At 48.3% G+C, this 21,722-nt stretch overlaps 2 protein-coding genes across 6 annotated transcripts; one reads left to right on the forward strand and one right to left on the reverse strand.

The window, feature by feature from the left end:
- Positions 1–3,943: 3,943 nt before the first annotated feature.
- On the reverse strand, positions 3,944–12,983 carry FBXW2 (F-box and WD repeat domain containing 2). Of its 5 annotated transcripts, XM_087943872.1 has the most exons (9): positions 12,858–12,922; positions 11,114–11,280; positions 9,913–10,018; positions 8,376–8,885; positions 7,495–7,689; positions 6,878–7,011; positions 5,995–6,081; positions 5,286–5,455; positions 3,944–4,334 (listed from the first exon to the last, which is right to left on the reverse strand). In XM_087943872.1, the coding sequence occupies exons 4-9, from the start codon at positions 8,863–8,865 to the stop codon at positions 4,046–4,048; spliced, it is 1,365 nt and encodes a 454-aa protein (XP_087799998.1). In that variant the 5' UTR covers positions 8,866–8,885; positions 9,913–10,018; positions 11,114–11,280; positions 12,858–12,922; the 3' UTR covers positions 3,944–4,045. The 5 variants fall into 5 exon arrangements, with proteins under 5 accessions (XP_087799998.1, XP_087799999.1, XP_026545046.1 ...); XM_087943873.1 differs by lacking the exon at positions 11,114–11,280 and having other exon boundaries at positions 8,376–8,793; positions 12,858–12,945; XM_026689261.2 differs by lacking the exon at positions 11,114–11,280 and having other exon boundaries at positions 12,858–12,945.
- On the forward strand, positions 12,983–21,242 carry SLC2A8 (solute carrier family 2 member 8). The gene is made up of 11 exons (XM_026689257.2): positions 12,983–13,250; positions 15,029–15,181; positions 15,918–16,080; positions 16,182–16,388; positions 17,015–17,114; positions 17,786–17,997; positions 18,375–18,521; positions 19,289–19,397; positions 19,516–19,680; positions 19,982–20,127; positions 20,582–21,242. Exons 2-11 carry the CDS (start codon positions 15,087–15,089, stop codon positions 20,720–20,722), a joined length of 1,485 nt encoding a protein of 494 aa, XP_026545042.2. The 5' UTR covers positions 12,983–13,250; positions 15,029–15,086; the 3' UTR covers positions 20,723–21,242.
- The last annotated feature ends 480 nt before the right edge of the window (positions 21,243–21,722 follow it).

The raw sequence follows: 21,722 nt of genomic DNA on the forward strand, positions 1-21,722 counted from the left end.
AGTTTATACTATGAAATGCATTTATTGAGCTAAATTTACGTTGCTTAAAATTCAGTTTAGTCACTTAAGGCAGTATCCCAGAATAAAAAGAAAACAAAACAAAAAAAATGTCTATCAAGATTCTTTGTCATCTAAGTCATGGCCGTCCCAAATATGCTTTTTCAAAAGGCAACTGTTTGTTTTTCCTTGAAGACATTTCTCATCCAAGAAGCTTCTTCTGAGCTGAAAAAAGCTTTTGGGTAAGAAGTGGAACATCTTCAAGGAAAAACAAAGACCGGTGCCTTTTGAAAAAGCACCTTTGGGACAAAAAAATAAAAAGAAAACCCACCAAGATTTTTAATTGAAAGCATCCTTAGGCATCATGCCTGTAACAAAATTGTGGTTATTTCTTCCTCTGTGAAGAATGGGATTGTCAAGAAAATTTAGTTATTTTAGAGTGGGATGAGTCTGATATCAAATTTGAATAAGTAAGGTTTGTATAACTTGTTCTTCCAGTATCCTGTTTTTCACAGAAATAGCTTCAGTTTGGACAATCAAAAATTATGTGGATCATCCCTTGTGTTTTCAGCAGAACTTATCAAGTACAAATTATTATTACTCTGATGTCAAGATGCCTTTTTTTCAAGCTATGAAGTTTCTTTTTCCTGCTGCAAAGGCTGGGGGTGGGGACTGTCTTTGTAGCAGGAACATTTCAGGGAAGCCGAGAAAAAAAATAGGAACCAGGGCAATCCATCTCCATGTGAACAAAGAATAAATTTTGTATGTTTTTTTAACCATATGGTGATTACTCAATGTTGTTACTGAAGCTTAGGTATGCAAAAGAAATTGAGGGGGGAATAATTGCCCTGGGCAATGGAAATCTTGCCCAAATTTTCATGTCTGTGGTGCAAGAAATCCATGCTTATTTTACAGGTGGATGATCACCATTCAAATCATGATGGAAGGATTATAAAGGCCTTAAGTGTACTTGAATAAGAACGCCACCAGTTCTCAAGCATTTTCTTCGGTTGTGTTTCAAACTCATGTATAGTGCTAGATTTGATCTGCATAGAACCTATAAGTTGAGATCTTTGCTAGATACTTTCTCCCAAGGCAGAAAGTTCCATGTTCATGCTTGCAACACGTACGCTCATTTTCACTTACGATGGCATTGAGGAAGGTTTCCATCTTGCCATAAATCCTTCGTCCTTGGCAGCGTCCTCAAACTTGGTTTAACGGGTTCTCATTTAACTATACGTTTCCTGGGACCTTCCAAGATATGGTTTGTTGTAAAAATAAGAAACCTCAAAACTGTTGAACCAGCTAAGAACCGTCCCCAGGTCTTCTTGTAAACAATTGTCTTTTCACACCACTTGGAAAAGCCAAGCATTGAAAGAGACTTCACGGAAAGAGTTGCTTGCAGTGAATCAGCCAGGAGTGGCAACAAGAGTCTGAAACGATTGCATTACGGAAAAAGGACTCCAAAAATTAAAACATTTAAGAGCTGAACAGATTCCAAGAAGTCACTCACAGTCCTGAATTATTCATACCGCCTCCTTTCCTTGCTTTCTACCTTTTCAGAAAGGACATTTGGGTTTGACTGAATGGCGGAACGCAACAAGAGAAATCATGCTCACAACCCCAAGGCTGATGGCTTCCCAAGTTGCAGGATCAATCAGTGGTAACTGATTAATTACAGTAACTGTAATCAATTACAGCTTAAGATTGGTGGCCTCTCCATTATCCTAGCAGGAGGAGAAAAAAATAATGGCTTCCATGCCTCATATAAACCTGGTGTAAGTCAAGGACTAGCTGTAGTTGCCTTTTCAGCCAAGTTTTGCACCTCAAAAGTCATGCTGGATTGGCCTCATCTTGACTCTGGTTTGACTCTTTTTCTTTTGACATTGGCCATTGTTTGTGTAACATGAGAACGCTTGCGAGCAACTCCCTAAAGACAAAAAAAAGGTGTTGGTGTATTGAGCCACATTAACACAAAGGCATTTACCCATCATTAACCTTAATGAATGTGTGTTTTGGTTTTCATAGAAACCCAAAGGTAGAGCTGGGCACGGTACCAAAAACCCCCAGAAAAAACTAACCAAACCTTAGGCTGTTGATTCTCGTAATATATTGCCTGTTTTTCATGCTTGTGACGATGTGAACTTACACACACACACATGAAATACCGCCCACACATCATCATAAAATCTTCAGTATCGTAAAGCCTACAAACTTGAAATTTGGCACCTATGTTCCTTTTGGCTTCTAGATGCTCGCTAAGAAAGGATTTTTCAAAATGACCATCAGGGCATTAGAATTTCCTATATTATTATTCACACGCTCTGGTGCTAAGGAGTTCTACTCCCCCTCCCCACCTGAAAATAAATCTCTTCCAAATACAAAACACAAGCAGAGGAGTTTCAGTTTCACAGCACCAAGCAGCTTTTAGTACAGAACAGCTGAGCTAAGCCACGTCCAGGTTCCTTGCTGTCTCCTGGCTCATACAGCAGTTTCCAAACAGCCCTCAACTCTCACACACTGACAGGACGCTAGCCAGAGGAATACCGATGGATGCTGGTAGGCAGAGGCACAAATCCCCCATCTCCATTTTCCTCTCAAAAACTAAACTGACCGCATAGTTAGATCAGTAAGTTCCCATCGTTTCCTTAACAACCGTGTTGCCAACTTACCACGGCAATTCCCTTAACAGCCGTGCCAAAGAAAAGTTGTAAAATGGGGGAAAACTCACTCAACAAATGGCTTACTTAACCATGGAAACGTTGTGCCCAGTTGTGGTCGTAAGCCAAGGACTAGCCCTACTATAGCACCTGCTGTTTCTCTGTCACTGTCCCCAAAATGCTGGAGTCCAAAAGAGCTGGCTTGGTCTGACCAATCACCTCTTCAGCAGAGGGGGGGAAGAAATCTTATTTTCTAACTCTCCCGCAGGATGGCCTGCTTTCAATTCTCCTATGCAGGGAAGGGTACAAAGCCGAAAGGTTCTCCCAGGCCAACCACCGCCCATTAAATTTCTGAAACTGGGTGAATTGGAGAGAAATTACTCAGCATTTCTTTTAGCCGGGCAGGCAGTCCTTGGCTTGCAACAGTTCGTCCTGTGACCGTTCCAAGTTAAAACAGCACCGAGAAAAAAGTGATCTATGACCGTTTCCCCCCCCCCCGCCCCACTTTTATGACCAGGGTCATAAGATCAAAATTTGGCCACTTGGCAAACGACTCATATTTAGGAAGGTTGCAACATCCCAGAATCACGCGATCCCCATTTTACGACCTTCGGACAAGCAAAGTCAAAGGGGATTGGCTTAACAACCACGTGACAAACTTAACAAGCGCAGCGATTTCACTGAACAACTCAAGGTGGTAAAAGCAGGCAAAATTCGCTCAACAACGGTCTTGCTTAACAATGGAGATTTGGGGCTCGGTGGTGGTTGCGTGTCAAGGCCCAGCGGTATCCAAATCTTACATATTGGCAGTGAATCAGAGCCGTTTTTTTTAATTAAAAAAAAAAACAACAAGTAAATTCGATTAACCTTTTTTTTTCTCCAAACAGGAAGGAGGGGAAGAAAGAAATGCATTTCAAATTTCAAATGCATTGGGTTTTTTTCCCTGCCAACCCCTAAGAAACCCCAAAACCAAATATACTCAAATGGATATATTTGAACACAAATATGTGTGTGTGTGAGAGAGAAAGAGAGAGAGACAGAGAGAAAGACACCCCCACACACAGAGACACAGAGAGAGAGTGAGAGAGATCTCCAATGTTGGAACCTGTCAAGATGCTGGGATACCTTCACTCTGAGAAAAAGAAAGAAATTGAATAGGCTTCTCTCTCCTCTCCAAAATAGCATTGGGAAAAAAATGGTTAAAAAAAAAAGATTTTGCGTTGCAGGATGAAACCTCGTCTTAACTTTGGTTCATGCAAAGCATTGTCCTTTGGATTCGTTGCAGGCAGTCTCTGTTCTCTTTTTATTTTTATTTTTTATTATATATATTTATATATATTTATATATATATATATATAAAGCCACACCCCCGAGTCCGTTGGCTGAGTTCAGCCATGTTCCTTCCACAAGACCAGGTGGATGCTGTGGTCAGGCATGCTTGTGGCAAACACCAAGCCCATATCGTTTTGACCGTCCAAGCCATCCAGCCAAGACATTTCTCCCGCCAAGAAGCTCGAACCTCTCTTCGACTTCCGGTATTCTGGCAGCGGCCAACGGCTGATCAATTTTTCTGTCCTCAGGTCCATGATGTACAGGTAGTGATTATCAAACAGGAGGGCGAAAATGTCACCGAAGCCCAGCAAGGACAGGTTTGCAAATTCAGGTGGTTTGATAACCCTGCAGGAAGGGGGAGAAAAAAAACCAGAAGAAAAGAGCATAAACACTTTCTCACCAGCAGCCAACACCCAAACAAGCAGAGATTAACACCCAGTTTAATACTAATCCAGGACTTACCAATGCAAATATGCTAGCCAGTAAACAACAGCCTAATCAAGGAACCACCAAGAAACACTCAATCAATCAATCATTCAATCTATTTCAGTCAGAGGCCAGCACAAAACCAGCACAAAACGTTAACACAGCAAATACAATAAAACAGAACCGAACATTACAGGGCATGTAATACATTACAATTGATGGTAAAATCATGACCAAGGTCTGCCTAATTTTACAGACAGTGTCACAAAACAGCTACATTCAGAGAAACGGGACCATACCGATCTGACAATAGTAATTGTACATAAAAGAGACCAGACATTTAATCACACATGAGTCCATGAAACCTTCAGAGTGGGCAATACAACAGGATTAGGACCAAAAAGAATACATCTACCAACACTGACAGGGAAAGCCAATAATATATAAAAAGAACAGACCCCACTCCCTCCTAGCACTGATAATGTTACCTAGTTTGGTAATGAAATGTCTGCAAGAAAATTACTAAGCCCGGAGAGCATCAAGGACTCCACAATCCTCCTCCTCCACTCCACAAACCCAACTGCCTTCTAGCCCTGATGATGTTACCTAGTTGGGTAAGGAAACGTCTGCAAGAAAACCACCAAGCTCACAGAGCACCAGACAGTCCGGACAGGATACAGCAAGTACCAGAAGCATCTTAGGGCCTCCAGGGAAGATTTGCCAATGTGATATTCAACAACTACCGATCCACCAAGAAAATAGCTCAGCTCAGCTCGTTGCAAGGCCTCCCCCGCGCATTCTGGGTATAAAAGGAGAAGCGGGCAACGAGGTCCCCTTCCCACCGTCCCATTTTAAACTCGGAATGGCTACCTGAGGATATCGTAGCTGGCGAAGTCCCACTGGTACAGCCCGATGGCCGAGCTGCACACAATGTATTTCCCATCGAAGTGTAGCCGAGGCTGCAAAGAGATGCTCCGGTCTTCAGAAACTGTCAAGGTTTTCAAACATCTGCAGTTGATCTCTCTTCCAATGGGCCAGATCTGCAGCAACAACAAAGGGGAAATTAGAAAACCAGGGAATTGTGGCAACGCAGCCTTCTGCCATGTCTCACTTTCTTTTAGCCACTAACTTTTCAGAAAAGCCCACAGCCTAGCATGAGCACATCACCTCAAAACCTACCCTGAAAGAACCGTTCCTCTCCCAAATGTCCCCTTTTCTTTTCTACACTGCAAAATATCTCACACTAGCTCAATGCCCGTGCTTCGCTATGGAACGATGTGTCCCAGGGTCCTGCGATACCCTTTTGCGACCTTCTCACAAGCAGAGTCAATAGGGGAGCCCAGTTCGCCTAACAGCCGTGCCACTGACTTAACGACGGCAGTGATTCACTGAACGACCGTGGCCAGAAAGGTCGTAAAACGGGGCGAGACTCACTTAACGTCTGTCTCGCTTAGCAATGGAAGTGTTGGGCTCCATTGTGGTCGTTAAGTGGAGAACGACCCGTGTTCGTATAGTCCTCAAACACCGACCCACTCCTCCCCGCAATTCCGGAGCCTGGTAAATCAAAAGCGGGACGTACCTTGATTTCGTATTTATCCGCGCTTAAGAGGATGTAGTCGCCAGGGCTGTGCATGAGGGATTTGACTTTGCTCTCTTGTAAGACCACCTGCCATTAGAACAAAAAGTGGCTTCGGTAAGGATGCTGGCAGCTACACGAGACAAGCCAACTTAACACATTCAAGATTTGTTCCGGTGCACTCAGATTGTATTTCCTGAGCCTGATTCACAGAGTCAGATTTGATGCCCTCTGCAAACAAGGAGGAGTAAGGCTGCCGCGTGGAAGACCTGTTGGTTCTGTGGGTCTGAAGGAGGGCTGAGAGAATATCACACCCTTGACATAAAAACTGTTTCAGCTCCTGCCCATGGGACGCCACTCTAGGGCATTACAGGCCAAAACAACCAGGCACAGGGACACCCAAACGGGCGTTTTCAAGAGGCAACTTGGCTTTGGTTTCTCTTTGAGAAGGTTTCACTTCTCACCCAAGAAGCTTCTTCAGCTCTGAGTGAACGGTGGAATACAGTCATCAGGAAAGTAAATCCTTCCATCCTCCAGTGACAGGAAAACAGCAGGTGCTATTCTGGCTAGTCCTCAGCTGGTGACCACAACTGTGCCCAACATTTCTGTTGTTAAGTGACTATGATGATTTATCACCTATAGCTTTTATGTACACTGAGAGTTTATGCACCGAAGATGAATTCCTTGTGCATCTAACCACGCTTAGCCAATAAAGAATTCTATTCTATGTTATGCTAGGCTATTCAGCATTCTATTCTATTCTATTCTATATTCCAATATTCTATTCTATTCTGCGTTCTACTCTAATTCTATTCTATTCTATATTCTACATTCTATTCTATTCCATGCAAGAGGGAGTCTTGGGGGAAGGAGAAAGGCTATTCACCTTTGTGACCCACTCCGTGTGCCCGGTCAGCGTGTTGAGGCAGACGCTGGTCGATAAGGCCCAGACTTTCACCGTGAAATCCGCTGAGCCGCTCACCAGGATATCCAGCTCGTCGTTGTAATCCACGCTGAAAACTAGAGGACAAAAAAGGCCTTCGTTCGATTTCGCAGCCATGGGTGAGAACGGACTGTGCCAAAGATTCCCCAAGAGGTAGAATCTGAAGAGTATTTTGAAGGGGGTCAGAGTGCCAAGGGACACACTGGCATGGGAGGTGCTTGGCGCTCGGTGAGCTGGGTTGTTTTCTTGCAGGCGGTTCATGACCAAACGTGGTCACATCATCAGTGCTGGCAGTGTTAGTGTTGATGACTCATACTGATGATGCTATCGACTTTGGTCATGAGACGTCTGCAAGAAAACCACCAAGCTCAGAGAGCACCAAGGACCCATCACTTCAATTCTGAGCTAGAACTACTTTCCTCTACTGGCATTTTTTGTCCTAAGCAGCCTGCAAGATGGGTGGCGGAATGATGGCTAAACCAAGGAAGCCGCTCCAAGTGACAAGACTACATAAACAATTGCGTAACTGACGTGACACTCTCCCCAAAACCCCGACGTACCTGCCCCGGTGTGGCCTCGGAAATGCTGGGTCTTGGCTCCCGAGCTCCATTCCCAGCAGGCTACTGTGTTATCGAACGAGCCGGTGACCAGCTTCTGCTCATCAAACTTGACCGCTGCACACGTGTGGGTCTGGATGCCGTAGACGCACTGCCCCGTGCTCACATCCCACAGCTTGGCCGACAAGTCGTCTGAACCTACAGCCCCATGGGAAGAAAAGAAAGGTTATGTTGTGGCCTGCTGGCTGCCAGCCCCTCCAGCAGCTGAATCAGAGGAGGAGGAGGAGGAGGAGGCATGGGAGTCAGGGTCAGCAACCTGGGAGCTCTGAGGGGGAAGAGGGAACAGAGCTGTCAGAGAGAGAGAGAGGGAGGGAGGCAGAGGCGGAGCCTGGGCCGTCCGTCAGCCCTCAGATGGAGAGTCAACAGCCCCCACAGCTGCAGGTGGCTGATGAGGAAGAGGAGGAAAAGCTGGGTCCAGTGCCTCACGCGTGGATGCACAGAAGGCAGAGAGGAGAGGAGAGCAGTGGAAATCTACGGGCCGGTCCTTGGGACGGAAGAGCCACCGCTGCTAGCGAAGCCCCACCCTAGCTCTGGGGATCAAAGGCAGCGGGTGGAGACAATTCATCTCCCCTGCCAGTTGGACTTGTGGTGAAAGAGAAACATTTCGCTGGGGCTCCTAAGAAAGGAATCACTGCTTCAGCTGCAGAGGGTTTGTCGTGTTTGGGGAGCTGGGTCAGAACAGAATCCTTTCGACACAGGAAGCACCAGGTTTGGGGGCGTCCTGGGTTCGATTCCACATTACAACCCGTAGGCTTCGACTAAAGAGCACCTCCAAATCTCGCACGCCACTCACTTAGTTTCTGGACCTGGGCGGACTTCCCTACCTGTACAAAGGAGTCCATCTTTATAGTAAAGTGCGTACACCCTGGCACTGTGCCCAATCAAGGAGGAGGTTTCAAAGGCCTCGTGGCTCTCCAGCTGCTTCATCCTCAGGTTGGCCTTCAGGTAGACCTTTTTCCAGTGCAGGGCCTCCTGAACAGAGTCATCGATCTGCCAACCCAGGTTCCGACAGGCCACCTGCCACACCTCCAGGCAGGCACTGATGACCTTGTTCCATTGCTTAGAGACGAGGCAGCAGGTGAGTAAGGTCTGAGGGTCGAGCCATTTGAGCAAATAGAAGCTCAGCTCCAGCGGGAGCAGTTTGAGGAAGTCCCGCTTGAGAAGCGCCTCGAGGTTGTTGGAGAGGTGCTTGAGCTGGGCGGCCCCACTCAGGGCGATCAGGTGGTCCAGCGCCTCATTTTTCTGCAAGTCCACCAGAGAGAGAAACGTGACAGAAAGGTTATCAAGCCATGCTTCAAACTCCTTTCTCTCCATAAGGCAATGGAAACATTTACCTGCGGGACATCAAAAACAAGGGGATTAGTTCGACTCCAAAGCCCAAGGCAAAGGTTGCTACAAAGACCTTAAACACACCCACGCCCCAAAGCCTGCGCGGTGCTCCGAGTCCTTGACTTACAACCGTTCATTCAAACTTACAACGGCCCCGGAAAATAGGGACTTAGGACCCTTTTTCGCATGCAAACAAGGATGGGATTCAAAACTCCCAGCAACTGGTTCGCTGCCCGGTTGCTGGGTGGGCGTGGCCTACCGGAACTTCTGGGAGGGCCACTTTTTGCCTTCCCCCGGGCCTCTCGAAGGGTGAAAATGGCCTCCCCCGGAAACCGGAGGCCCTCTGGAAGCCGGAAACAGCCCTCCCAGAGCCTCCGCAGGGACCCTGTACTTACCTGCATCCAACGTGGGCCGCGTGGAGACTCCTGGGAGGGGAGGGCCAGCTGGTCGGTTCAACTACCGGTTTGGTGAACCAAATGTAAATTTAACACCCGGTTCGTGTGAACCGGTCCAAACCGGCTGAATCCCACCCCCTGCATGCAAAACCATGGCAGCCTCCCTGGGGTCACGTGATCGGACACTTGGCAACTGGTTCGCATTTAATTGCGGTGTCCCTGGGGTCACGTGATTCCCTTTGGCGGCCTTCCGACAGGCCAAATCGAGGGGGGGAGCCAGATTCGCTCAACGACCGTGTCGCTAACTTAAACCCCTGCAGGGCATCCCTTAACATCTGTGGCAAGGAAGGTCGTAAAAAAAAAACCATTGAATTTTATACAGGGGGCAAAACTCACTGGAAAAACCGTCCCACTTAGCAACAGAAAATTGGGGGTCAACAGCAATCGTATGTCAAGGACCCCCCGACTTAAACGAGGGAAGGGCACAAGTCCGAAAAGGAACGGCTCGTTTGGCGATCCGATGCTCCAGCTGCTCCAAGGGAAAGAGGACCGGTGAATGGAAACCCTCCTCGTGCCTTCTCTGCTCCCAGTTTCTATTCCTAGCCTTTGAGCTGCTTAGCAAAGAGGTTGCATCTACCTTAGATAGTTGTCTGTGATAGGATGGTGCTCAGTGGGTTGCTGCCAATTCTCCTTCTCCTCCTTGGAACCCAGTAGGGGTTGACCTTCCTCTGTGGCCATTTCTCCTGTTCAAATAACAAATAACAGTAACCAAGGCCATCCTAGCCTCCTCAGAGGTCCACCAAGCTCTCCTAAGGCACGCCTGGCCCAGGGAATCTACTAGTCCTCCAGATAAAGTCGCTCTACAATGACCCGTCTCTGGCTGCCTGGAAAACATCAGGATGCAACCCAAGATATGGGAAGGCCCTGATGATGTTACCTAGTTGGGTCATGAAATTCACAACCAAGTCCAGAGAGCACCAAAGACCCCACCTCCGAAGGTCTCTAATTTATGGCTAAATTAAATATATCGTACAGGCCCAGTCTTTCTCTAAAAGCCATGGTTGCTAACGCAGATCCAAAACTTGCCTAAATGAAATAGGACCTTAAATAGCTCGTTTTATTTTCCATTAACTTTTCAAGAGTTGAGTTGTTTCAGTTAGGATTAAGAAATATTTAAAAAAAAATGGGGCCAAACTTTTGGGTAAAAAAGTGTGTGTGGGAAGAAATAGAATGGTTAAAATGATCCTTCCTTTCTTCCTTCTCTTCCTCCCTTTTCATTCTTCCCCCTTCCCTTCCTCTTTCATCCTTCCCTTCCTCCCTTCCCCCTCCCGTTACTCTTTCATCCTTCCCTTCCCTTCTTTTTTCTTCCTTTTACCTGATCACTCATGCTAAAAAGCTGAAGTCACCTCATGGAAACGACCTGCTGTCTCTTTTGTTTTGTTTTTGCTTTGCTTCATTATATAAAACACTTATAGAGATTTTAATGCAGGGTGGAGAAAACTGTCAAGGATTAACAAACTGACAGGAAACATGAACATGAATTAAATAATAGTAATAATGAACAACGCCCATAACAAGGGGAATGACATAAAAGGTCTGAGTTTCGTGGGCCATTATGCAGCACAAAGCTGGCTCTGGATTGCAGCCAACTGTCTCCAGGAACTTGTTCTACACAACTATTACAACACAAAAATCTCAAATATTCCTCCATAATCTATCTACATTCCCTGCACACTTCTGCCCACAAAAGATTGAACACTTGCAGCCACAGCGTGGGGGCAATTGCTTCCCACAAGCTCTGCACTTCAGACCCCTCTTATTCTCTGGGAAGAGACTACCTGGAACTAGTTCAGACATGACTCCAGCGTTCTTCGAAAGCTGGAATAGGCTGCGAGGAAACTCTGGAGACTCTGGGAGGAAGAGCCGCAAAAACAAGCCAACATTCAGCCGGAGAAGGAATTGGTGGGGCATGGAAAGTGACACAGAAGGGCCCCTCCCTGGTTTTCTGGAGAGCGAAAGGGAGGGAGGGAGGGAGGGAGGGAGAAGTGGTTTCAGAAATGCTTGGCGAGATGCTGTTACTGCCCCCTTACAATAAAGGAAGTGCTGACCTTGGTGGTTTGGTTTCCTGTCTAGATGATAAACCAGAGATGCCTTCTCCTCGCCCTATCCCCTCTGACAGGCAGGAGCCCCCCTCACCGGCTGCCTCCAGAAGTTGTGGGTGCCCCATCACGGGAGGTTGTGAAGAAGAGCCTGGACAGCCATTTGTCTGACACGGTATGGGGTCTCCAAGGTCCCTTCCAACACACTTATTCTGTGTGTGACCTAAAGCGTCTCTTTTAGAGTTATATTTTTGCTGGATTATGTTTATATGGAGCCTTATAAGAGATTGGACAGCCATTTGCCTGGAATGGTATAGGGTCCCCTGCTTGAGCAAGGGGCTGGACCCTTCCAAGCCTATGGTTCTATATTCAATGGTATTGACAAATGCCTATCATACGCCCTGCTGTTGTTTCAGAGACCACGTTACAGGTAGCCCTCGACCCCAACCGAGCCCTTGTGTTGTTGCTCAAGCAAGACATTTGTTCAGGGAGTTTTGCCCCATTTTATGACTTTGTCAGAAGGTCGCAAAAAGTGGACCCGTGACGCTGCGACCGGCATAAATGTGAGTCAGGGCTCAAGCACCTGAATGCAAGTCACGTGACCGGGATGGGTGTGTGCTGCAATGGCCGTGAGCGTGAAAAAGGGTCCTAAAGTCGCTTTTTTTTTTCCAGCGACGTTGCAACTTTGGACGGTCCCCTAAATGAACTGCTGTAAGTCAAGGACCGCCCGCACTTCGTTTTCCCTTTCTCTGTTCAGTTGTGCTTCCACTCCGTTCAGGCAGCCGCTCGTCTGGAACAGCAGAGGGTCGTTCCGTTCCTCCCCCCGCCCCCCGCTTGAGCAAGGGGTTGGACTAGAAGACCTCCGAGGTCCCCTCTTCCAAGCCTATCCTTCTATATTCCAGGGTACTGGATATCCCCCAACCAGACATCCTGACCGCCTTGCTCTATTTCGCCCCTTCTCTTGAAACTGCAATTCTCATGCCATTCAAATCCATTCGGGCAGCCGCCCTTTGTCTGGACTGGGGCAGGGTCCCCTGCTTGAACCCCGGGGGGTGTGTTGGACTAGATGACCTCCAAGGTCCCTCCCGACCCTCTTTATTCTGTATTCTGACCTTTTCTGTGGGGGGGAGGGGGATTTAAAAGGGATTTCTGACCTCAAGCCCGACCCCCCCACCTCTGACGCCCCCACGCCCCTTTTTTTCTCGCCAAGGCCAGGCTGGGGCTCATCCCTGGACGGAGAAGGAGGGGCAAGCAATAGCAGCCCCCCCTTTGCCCCCCAGCGGCCTCCGTGGCCGCCCCACCCAACCCCCGAGAACCTCTCCCCGCCCCTCCCTCCTTCCCACCCTGCTGGCCCCGCCCCCTGGCTGCAGGCGGTCTCCATAACAACCCGTGCCCCTCTCCCGGTCCCCTACCCCAGGCTTCCCCCCACCTCGGGTCCCTCCCTCCCTCCTTCCCACCCGCCGCCTCATTCGGGGGGTCGTACCTGCCGCCACCGGATCCCAGCGGAGCTCCTGGCCGGGGAGCTTCCGGCGCTGAGGCACTGACGTCATCCCCGCACGCCACCCGCGTCTCCAGAAAGAAGAGGAAGAGGCGTCGTCCATAGAGATGGAGAGAGTAGAGCGCCCTTCCCGTTTCTTTTCCTAGAAAGGCCTAAAGAGAAGCAAGACCAGATGCCTCTTCTCTTTTTTAACGCCGATGCACTTCCGGTCCTACGCCTTGTGTGGCCCCGCCCGGAAAGCGGAGCCGGGGGTGGCGTTGTCTTTGGTTCCACCTTGCAAACCCGCTGCAAACGTATTGGCCCTTGTTAGATTTGGGCTCGGCGGGGAAGCGCCGCTCTTGGGGGCTGGAATTAAAAAAGGAGAAGGGGGAGGAAAAGGTGAGTGGGGGGCTCCGGGACAGTCCCCCTTTTTTGCATGTCTTGCATGCTCTGGATTCCCAATACTGTCCCTTTGGAAGGGTGTGCCGAAGGGTGGAATGGTCGCTTTGCCCAGATCCCTCCCCAACCTGGCGCCCTCTGCAAAGATTCGCATCTCAGTTCTCTTCCCAACCTGGGAATTCAGGGGCCTGGCAGAGCTGGAGGGCGGAAGGGTGTTGCAATGGGAAAAGCCAGCCGCTGCCTGTGTTTACAATGCCCGAGCATTCCCTCCCTCTTGGACGCATCGCGGGTGGCAGCTGATCCCCAGAAGGGGAGTAAACAGGGGAAACGGAGGAGATCAATGCCAGCTTTCCAAGATTAATGCATTTCCCCCCCCTACATAGCCCACCTTCCATGAAGCTCTCTGAGCAGAAAGGCAGAGACCGCAGGATGCCAACCTCTTGGCATCCATGTCAGAAATTATGCCACCAGACTTGAAATTCTAGACCTAGAAAACCTTGAATTATGCCGCCTTCGGTCTGATCTAAGTATGGTGTATAAAATCATACATTGCAAGTCCTACCTGTCAATGAATACTTCAGATTCAACCACAACAACACAAGAGCAATAGATACAAACTCAAGGTTAACCGCACCAAACTTGATTGCAGGAAATACCACAGAGTGATCAATGTCTGGAATACTCTACCTGACTCTGTGGTTTCTTCCCCAAACCCCAAAAACTTTAACCTTAGACTGTCTACTACTGACCTCACTCCCTTCCTAAGAGGTCTGTAGGGGGCGTGCATAAGCGCACCAACGTGCCTACCGTCCCTGTCCTATTGTTTGTTTTATTTTTCTTATATGTACCCATTTCATGTATTCATAACTATGTATATACTTATACCTATTATCTTGTAAGCGATTGACAAATCAAATAAATAAATAAATAAACAACGGAGAAAAGCTGCCCCTCCACCCACCCAAAATTATTTCAGCTTACATATAGACAAGATTGCTTCCCCCCCCCCCCCAAACATCAGAAAAAGTGGGTTTTTTCAATCACGGGTTTGTGCTGGAACTGATTGGGTGGGCAAAAGTCTTAGGCGTGAAACTGATTAAGGTCTAGTCAGTTTTGGGCCAATTCAGAGAACCAGTTTGGTGTGAGGGTTCAAAAGGAAACCCATTGCTTGGATGGAGGGGAGGGGCGCTGTCCGAGTGGACAAGGCTAGATTACCTGGTGTCAAACTAGTGATTTGTGAGAGCTTGTGTCATGCCAAGACATGAACTTGCTGTGTGTTGATCTGAATCGTGAAGCTCTGGGGGGAGGATTTGGGGGTCTTTTCTCGAGAGAGATTTCTTCAGACTGCCGTCATCCAGTCCTCAATACCATAATTTCCTCTTTTCCTCATTCTTGCTTTTCTGGTTGATCAGATAGAGAAAATAGAAGTCACTGTCTAAGCAAGAAGCTGTATGCAACGAAGTTTCATTTTAGTGTATGCCGATTAGTGTACATTCAAAGTGACAATAAAGTGAGTCTAAGAAAGAGATAGGAAAGAGAATTACTGGCTGTAAAGATGATTATATGGTCTTGTCCTCAAGGGTATTCCAGGAATAAGCCCACTGCAAATAGCTCCTTTTTGAGCAAAGCAAAGAATGGAGAGTGGTGTGTCTTTTTCTGATGGAAAATTAAAATCAAGAGTCTGCAGTTTTATAACTAAGGAAGCTAGTGGTTTGAAGTCATATGATTTGCTTCTCGTGTTGTTTTTTCTTGCCCCCCCCCCTCCTTATAATTTCAAGGGACTTAAGGGACAATTTCCTATCATTAAGCGTCTTATTTGGGGCACAGCCAAAGAGAATGGCTTCTGAGGAATATAGACCCCTTTTGGATGCTAACCCAGAGACGGAATTGAATGCTGCTGGAAGACCCTCTCAGCTGGAGGTTTATTTGAGGTGTGTATGTATTCCTGCTTCTGAAATGAGGCTGGCCAGATCAGTTGAAGGGTGAGCTGCCCAGAGTAGAAATTGGATGGAGGGATGGATGAATCAATCAGTCAGTCAATCAGTCAATCCATCAATGAGCCATTCGTGAGCTCTGTGTCTTAACTGTCTCAGTTTCTGACTTCTGCTGAAGCCCACATGGGCCAGCTTGATTGTTGTAAATAGACATAACAATATTGTGAAGAACACCAGTGTGTGTGTCTCCCCCCCACCACCACCAGCAACTAGATGGAGGGAAGGCAATTAAATGTCTAAATAATACATTTGAAGAATCTCTATCCTATCGTCTTCTTTTATGACCCCATAATCCCTTGCGGGGTGGAATCTGGGCAACTGAATGGAGATGAGCGTTTACTGGCCGGATGCCCTTCCTGTCACCAATGCCGTTGCGGACCCCTAGTGTAAGCCATACAGCTTATCCGTATCTGTTGACTTAGGAACGCTGGAATTCCTTGTGGATCCAGTTAGTTGTCTGCTCTTCAAACTCATAAACAGATGCACCTTTCCTGCAACCTAAACTCCTTTTACCCACGAAAGCCAGGGAAACATCGGTGGGCAAAGTCCTCGCCACACTTAACAAGCCACATGTTTTTAATGCTTCTGTTCCCCGGTAGTAGATCAGAGTCCTTTTGCCCCAAACCAGCCCGATATTCACCACCAATTGGTCTCCTCCTCGTTTCTCTCACAGCAAAGTCCAAAACCACAATCTCTACTTGGCCACCTTCGCTGCCGTCTTAGGACCGCTCAGCTTTGGCTTTGTGCTGGGCTACAGCTCGCCGGCCATCCCTAGCTTGAAGCGAAGCCACAACCCAGAACTGAGGCTGGATGATACGCAAGCGTCATGGTTTGGGGTGAGTTGCCACCAGGACTTGTGAGCCGATCGGGCCCCCCTGGAACCTGCTGTTTCATTTCCCTGCTTTTCTCATTTTTTGTCATCTGTGTCTTTCGACAGTCTGTGGTCACGCTGGGGGCCGCAGCTGGCGGGACACTCGGAGGATACGTGGTGGACAAAATTGGCCGGAAACTTAGCCTTATGCTCTGCACGGTCCCGTATGTTTTCGGTTTCTTGATCATTGTCTCGGCCCAGAACATCTGGATGCTTTACCTGGGAAGGCTGCTGTGTGGCTTGGCCAGTGGCGTCACATCCTTGGTAGTTCCGGTAAGGGGCATCCTGTGTCCATCTTTTGCCCGTGTGATTTCTCCAGAGCAGGGGTCAGCAATCTGCGGCTCTGGAGCCACGTGCGGCTCTTTCGGCCCTTCTGCTGCGGCTCCCTGTCAGCTGATCCCACCACACCTGGCTGGCCCCTCCCCTCCCCGTCACTCCCCACCTGGCCTGAGAAGGTAAGGGGGATGGAGACTCGCTCCCTATTCCAGAGCAGGAGGTGGGTGGGTGGGAGGGAGTGACCGAGTTGTTAAATTATTGGCTTCTGTGGGAAACGGCTCCAAATGGCTCTTGGAGTGTTTAAGGGTGCTGACCCCTGCCCCAGAGGATAAGAGAAAACCCCTACCGCTAAATCAGCAATAGCAGCTGAGAAGGTAGGAGCGTTCAGAAGTCGTTCCTGCATCCGCCTGCCTGGATATAGGAATTGGGGAATTAACCTAAGCTACCTCGTGTTGAGCTAAAGTCAGTCAATCCTTGTCTTTGAAGTTCATTTTTGTTCTCATTAAGGCAAGACGCAAAAATAAGCAAACTACCAGTTTTAATTGGAAGATGAAGGCGACAGTAAGGTTCCACAACCTGCCTGGTCCTCTCCATTAATTTAATTTTTCTTGCTTATGTCTTAGATATATATATCCGAAACGTCTCATTCCAAGATCCGAGGAGTCCTTGGTTCGTGTGTTCAGCTGATGGTAGTAACTGGAATCCTGGGAGCTTACCTGGCAGGTCATGTTCTGGCTTAAGATGTGTTGTTAAATCTTGGTGGGTGGGAAGCGTTTTGTCCCATCTTCCCTGGAAGGAACCGTGAGGAAGGAGAAAGGAAGGAAAAAGAGGAAGGAAGGAAGGATGGATGGATGGATGGAAGGAAGGAAGGAGGGAAAGAGGAAGAAAGGAAGAAGGGAAGGAGAAAGGTAAGAAGGAAGAAAAAGGAAAAAGAAAAGGGAAGGAAGGAAAGAGAAAAGGAAGGAAGGAAAGAAAGAAAGAGAAAGGGAGGGGAGGAAGGAAGGAAGGAAACAAAAAGAAAAGGAAGAAAGAAAGAAAAAGAAAGGAAGGAGAGGGAGGGGAAGAAGGAAGGAAAGAAGGAACGAGATTGAAGAAAAAAAGTGGATAACAAGACATCTGTTATGTAATTTTCATCCTGAAAACCCAAAGAAAGCACCGCAGTCTGCTCCTTTTTTCAATTTTGAGCAAATACGATTCTCGCTGCAGTTATAATATGAATAATCAAATATACATTTTCTTTGCTCTGAGTTTCAGGTAAGATCCCCAACCGGAATATTTCTGGTTTTAAATCACAATAAGTGGTCGCATCATCTCTTCCAACCATGAGCCTGTTTTTGTCCAATATTTTTCCTCGGGGGGGCCTTAAGACCAGTTGTCCTCCCTCCCTCCCACAGGCATGGCGCTGGAGTGGCGTTGGCTGGCGGTGCTGTGCTCCATCCCTCCCTGCTTCCTGCTGGGGCTCATGGCTTTTGTGCCCGAAACCCCTCGCTTCCTGCTACGCCAGAACCGGCCGTCTGAAGCCATCGCGGCTTTGCAATTCCTGCGGGGCCCACTGGTGGATCACGAGTGGGAATGCCGGGAGATGGAAGCCAACGTCAACGAACAGGTGAGGGAAGAATCCACCAGGCAGTCCCCAAGGGCCTCATCGCTTAAGGCCTTCCTTTTCGTTTTCACTTTTTTTTCCCCTTTTTTAATTATTTTGCCAAAATATAAAATACACACAGAGAAATCCGGGCCAGTGAGAAGTACCTTGATCCACCTATTAAGCATAGGGCCCATATTAAAGCATGTATGCACCCATCCATTCATCTATCTAAAAAGAGAAATTAAAAAAAGGGATTAGAAAACTAGGAGGAAGGGGAGGGAAAACGAAGAAAAAAAATTAAGCCTTCCCCTAAATACTTTTTCAGTGCTGTTGTAACTTTGAACAGTCCGCTAAATGAACTGTTGTAAGTCGAGGACTACCTGCCTGTCCCTTTGTAGCAAGAAATGAGCATTGCCGAGTTCAAGAACCCCTCCATCTACAAGCCCTTCCTGATTGGGGTGGCCATGATGTTCTTCCAACAAGCGTCCGGGATCAACGCCTTGATGTTTTATGCCGAAACTATCTTCGAAGACGCCAACTTTAAGGTGAGGGAGGGAACTGTGGGTTGTGCTTTCTCCTGGGCTGCCCCGGCTGATGTGTTTCGACTCCGTTCGAGTTTAACTTGGGGTGGTGGAATGACACCCCTTGATTGTATGGACCAAATCAAACCACAGGGATAGTCAATCAGAATAGAGCTGGAAGGGGCCTTGGAGGTCTTCTAGTCCAACCCCAATTTGAGACAAACGATTCTCCAATGTCTTCTTTGCCTTCTGGTGCTTTGCATATTAAGTTGACCCCCCTCTTCTGTGGGGCAGCCCCTCAAATACTGGAAGGCTGCCGTTATGTCTCCCCCAGTCCTTCTTTTTATTAGACTAGACCTTGTTCCAAAGGACATTTCCTTAACTTACATCATCCTCGACTTAATTACCAGAACTGGGAGCAGCATTTCCACTGCTAAGCAAAGCAGTTGGTAAGTGAATCACACTCGATTTTACGACCTGCTTGCCGTGGTTGTTTAGCGAATCCCTGCAGCAAAGCGGTCCGTAAGCGAACCCAGCTTTCCCCACCACCCCCCGGAAACCAGCTTGGAAGTTTGCAGATGTGAGCCTGGGATGCTGCCTCCTCAGTAAAGACAGGCCCCTGAGTTTTGACCTCGTGACCATGAGGGTGGCACAGCCGTCATAAGTGCAAGGAACGGTCGTAAGTCATTGTCAGAGTGCCATTGTAACTTGGAAGGGTTTTGAGTTGAGCGCCTGTCCTTTTGCCTAAGAGGTCCAGCAAAGCTTCCTTCCGTGTCCTTTGTGTCTCCCAGGACAGCAGTGCGGCTACCGTCATTGTTGGCTCCATCCAGGTCATCTTCACAGCAACGGCCGCTCTCATTATTGATAAAACCGGACGGAAAATTCTCCTCGTCATCTCAGGTAAGACGGAGGGGGACCGGCTCTCTTCCCCCAAATTCAGGCAAGTTTTGAGTCTCCCCAATTTTTTTTCAAGAGTTAACGTTTTTTCCTCTCTTCCGTTCCCACTCTCGTCCCCCAGGAACGATCATGGCTGCCAGCGCCACGGTGTTTGGGATCTATTTCAAAATTACCGTCCCCAACCCCAGCAATTCCTCCCATCTCCAGCTGCTGAACACCCCACTTGTGGAGGAAGGACACCCCCTGGCCTGGTTGGCAGTGCTGAGCATGAGTTTCTTCATTATGGGTGAGTGAGGGCCTTGCAGAAGTGGTGGTTCTCGGGGGGGAAAAAGAGGGACCCCGTGATCTCTTCTTGAAAACCTCCAGTGATGGCGCACCCACCCACAGCTTCTGGAGGGAACCCGTTCCACTGGTCGATGGTCCTCACTGTTAGGAAATTCCTCCTTAGTTGGCTCTTGACACCCCTGCCTTAGAGGTTCCTCCAGCCCTAGGTTGCACCCATCACTCCGTTGCTAGGTAGGGCTATCCGTTTCCATGGCCCCATCTAATCCAACAAACGCCTTGTTTTGCTGTTCTTCCACCCACAGGTTTCGCCTTGGGCTGGGGCCCCATCCCCTGGCTGGTGATGTCTGAAATATTTCCCCTGAGGGCCCGGGGAATCGCCAGCGGGGCCTGTGTCCTCACCAACTGGCTCATGGCTTTCCTGGTCACCAAGGAGTTCCACGACCTCACGGTAAGCGAGGGAATCCCAGCCGGCCCATAGATTTCCACTGCTCTCCTCTCCTCTGCCTTCTGTGCCAGGCACTGGACCCGGCTGTTCCTCCTCTTCCTCATCAGCCACCTCCAGACCTGGGGGCTGACGGACGGCCCAGGCTCCATCTCTGTCTCTCTCTATGACAGCTCCATTCCCTCTTCCCCCTCGGAGTCTCGGGTTGCCCTCATGGTGACCCACACTGTCTCCTCCTTCTCTTCCGATTCGGCTGCTGGAAGGGCCGGCAGACAACAGGCCACAGCAATGCCACCCATTGTCATCTCTCATAAACCGGGCAGCTGTCTAAATTAGATGAAGAACTAAAATTAACTGAGCATTATCCTGGCTTTGCCAGGTGGTGCAGCCCAGCCCAGGCCATGACCTGAATTCCGTGCCTTGCCCCAAAGTTAAACCAACGGCCTTCTTTCGTGCCTAGGTTCTCCTAACCCCTTATGGGACCTTCTGGCTATTCTCATCCACCTGTTTACTCAACGTGATCTTCACCATCGTCTGCGTTCCCGAAACAAAAGGGAAAAGTCTAGAAGAGATCGAGGCGCATTTTCGCAGGCCGCGTTAGGAACTCAGCACGCGAGATTTTATTTTTCCCTTCATCGTGGACTTCACTAAGGTGGCGGCAAAGACATTGGTTGGTGAGGCCAAAAGCCTTCCGTTCTTTTGAAGGTGGCCTCACGGTTCCGGCAAATTCCAGATTCTGCCTCCTCCTCTCACCAAGGCGGCACGAAAATGTCAGTAATGAAAAGCGGTGCTACTTTTTCTGATCTGCAGGCCCAGGGTGCTCAGTTTTCCTCCTGTAAATCTTTGCCTTTTGACATTTGAAACAAGGATGCTGCTTGAGTGTTGCTTCAGTAAATGACTGTTTAAGAACCACTACAGTAACTGAGCAGTTTGTACTTATACGGAGTTGGAAACAGAGGCGAGGATGGTGTAATTTTCATTAAAGATACCATCCTTGGACCGTTTGGTAAAGAAATATAAAAAGCATGATTGGAAGAACGGAAAACTCAGTAGCCTCGAGGAAAGAAGGCAGAAAGGGGATAAGATTGAATTTAATAATAAAAAATAAATAGAAAGGATGCGACATAGAAAGCGGTTAAGATTTGCTGACTTGCCCTGCAATACAAACGCAGAATAGTCGACTGGATTTGAAGGAGCCGAATTCCAGTTGCATTGCTGGTCAGGATGATTTGGGGGAGCAGCCTGTCTCTCGGAGCGGTGGGTGCTCCTTTTTGGAGGTTTTCAAGAAAATAATTGGACAAACGCTTGTCCAGGATGGTGGATGGTCTCCTGGCTGGGTTGATCTTGATCTGAAATCCATAAAAGCAACAAGGGTGCCGGAGAGAGAATAGCCAAGCCAGGGGGAGGCGTCAAACAGGGAATTAGCCTGGATGTTGGCACAAGAGGGCGAAAGTCTCATCCCTCCTTTGAATGCTGTTGAACCTCATTTAGTGTTGTCTAGGTCCAATCAGAAGATTCCTGGGGGTGGGCTCGAACAATAAAAACAGCTAATTGAACTCTTGACTTGTGAGTCTGGTTGTTGGCACCAGACAACGGAGCCA

The sequence above is a fragment of the Notechis scutatus genome, chromosome 15, assembly GCF_049901735.1.
Source record: "Notechis scutatus isolate UNSWTSFEM ecotype Mainland chromosome 15, rNotScu1.2, whole genome shotgun sequence".
Taxonomy (NCBI): domain Eukaryota; kingdom Metazoa; phylum Chordata; class Lepidosauria; order Squamata; family Elapidae; genus Notechis; species Notechis scutatus.

Coding starts and splice junctions, on each gene's coding strand:
- FBXW2 (XM_026689260.2), bottom strand. CDS start 12,975: ATGGACGACGCCTCTTCCTCTTCTTTCTGGAGACGCGGGTGGCGTGCG. Junction 8,886..12,857: donor CTGGGATCCGGTGGCGGCAG/GTACGACCCCCC, acceptor GATGTCCCGCAG/GTAAATGTTTCCATTGCCTT. Junction 6,082..6,877: donor ACACGGAGTGGGTCACAAAG/GTGAATAGCCTT, acceptor TTCTAATGGCAG/GTGGTCTTACAAGAGAGCAA.
- SLC2A8 (XM_026689257.2), top strand. CDS start 15,087: ATGGCTTCTGAGGAATATAGACCCCTTTTGGATGCTAACCCAGAGACG. Junction 17,998..18,374: donor AAGCCAACGTCAACGAACAG/GTGAGGGAAGAA, acceptor GTCCCTTTGTAG/CAAGAAATGAGCATTGCCGA. Junction 19,681..19,981: donor CATGAGTTTCTTCATTATGG/GTGAGTGAGGGC, acceptor TTCCACCCACAG/GTTTCGCCTTGGGCTGGGGC.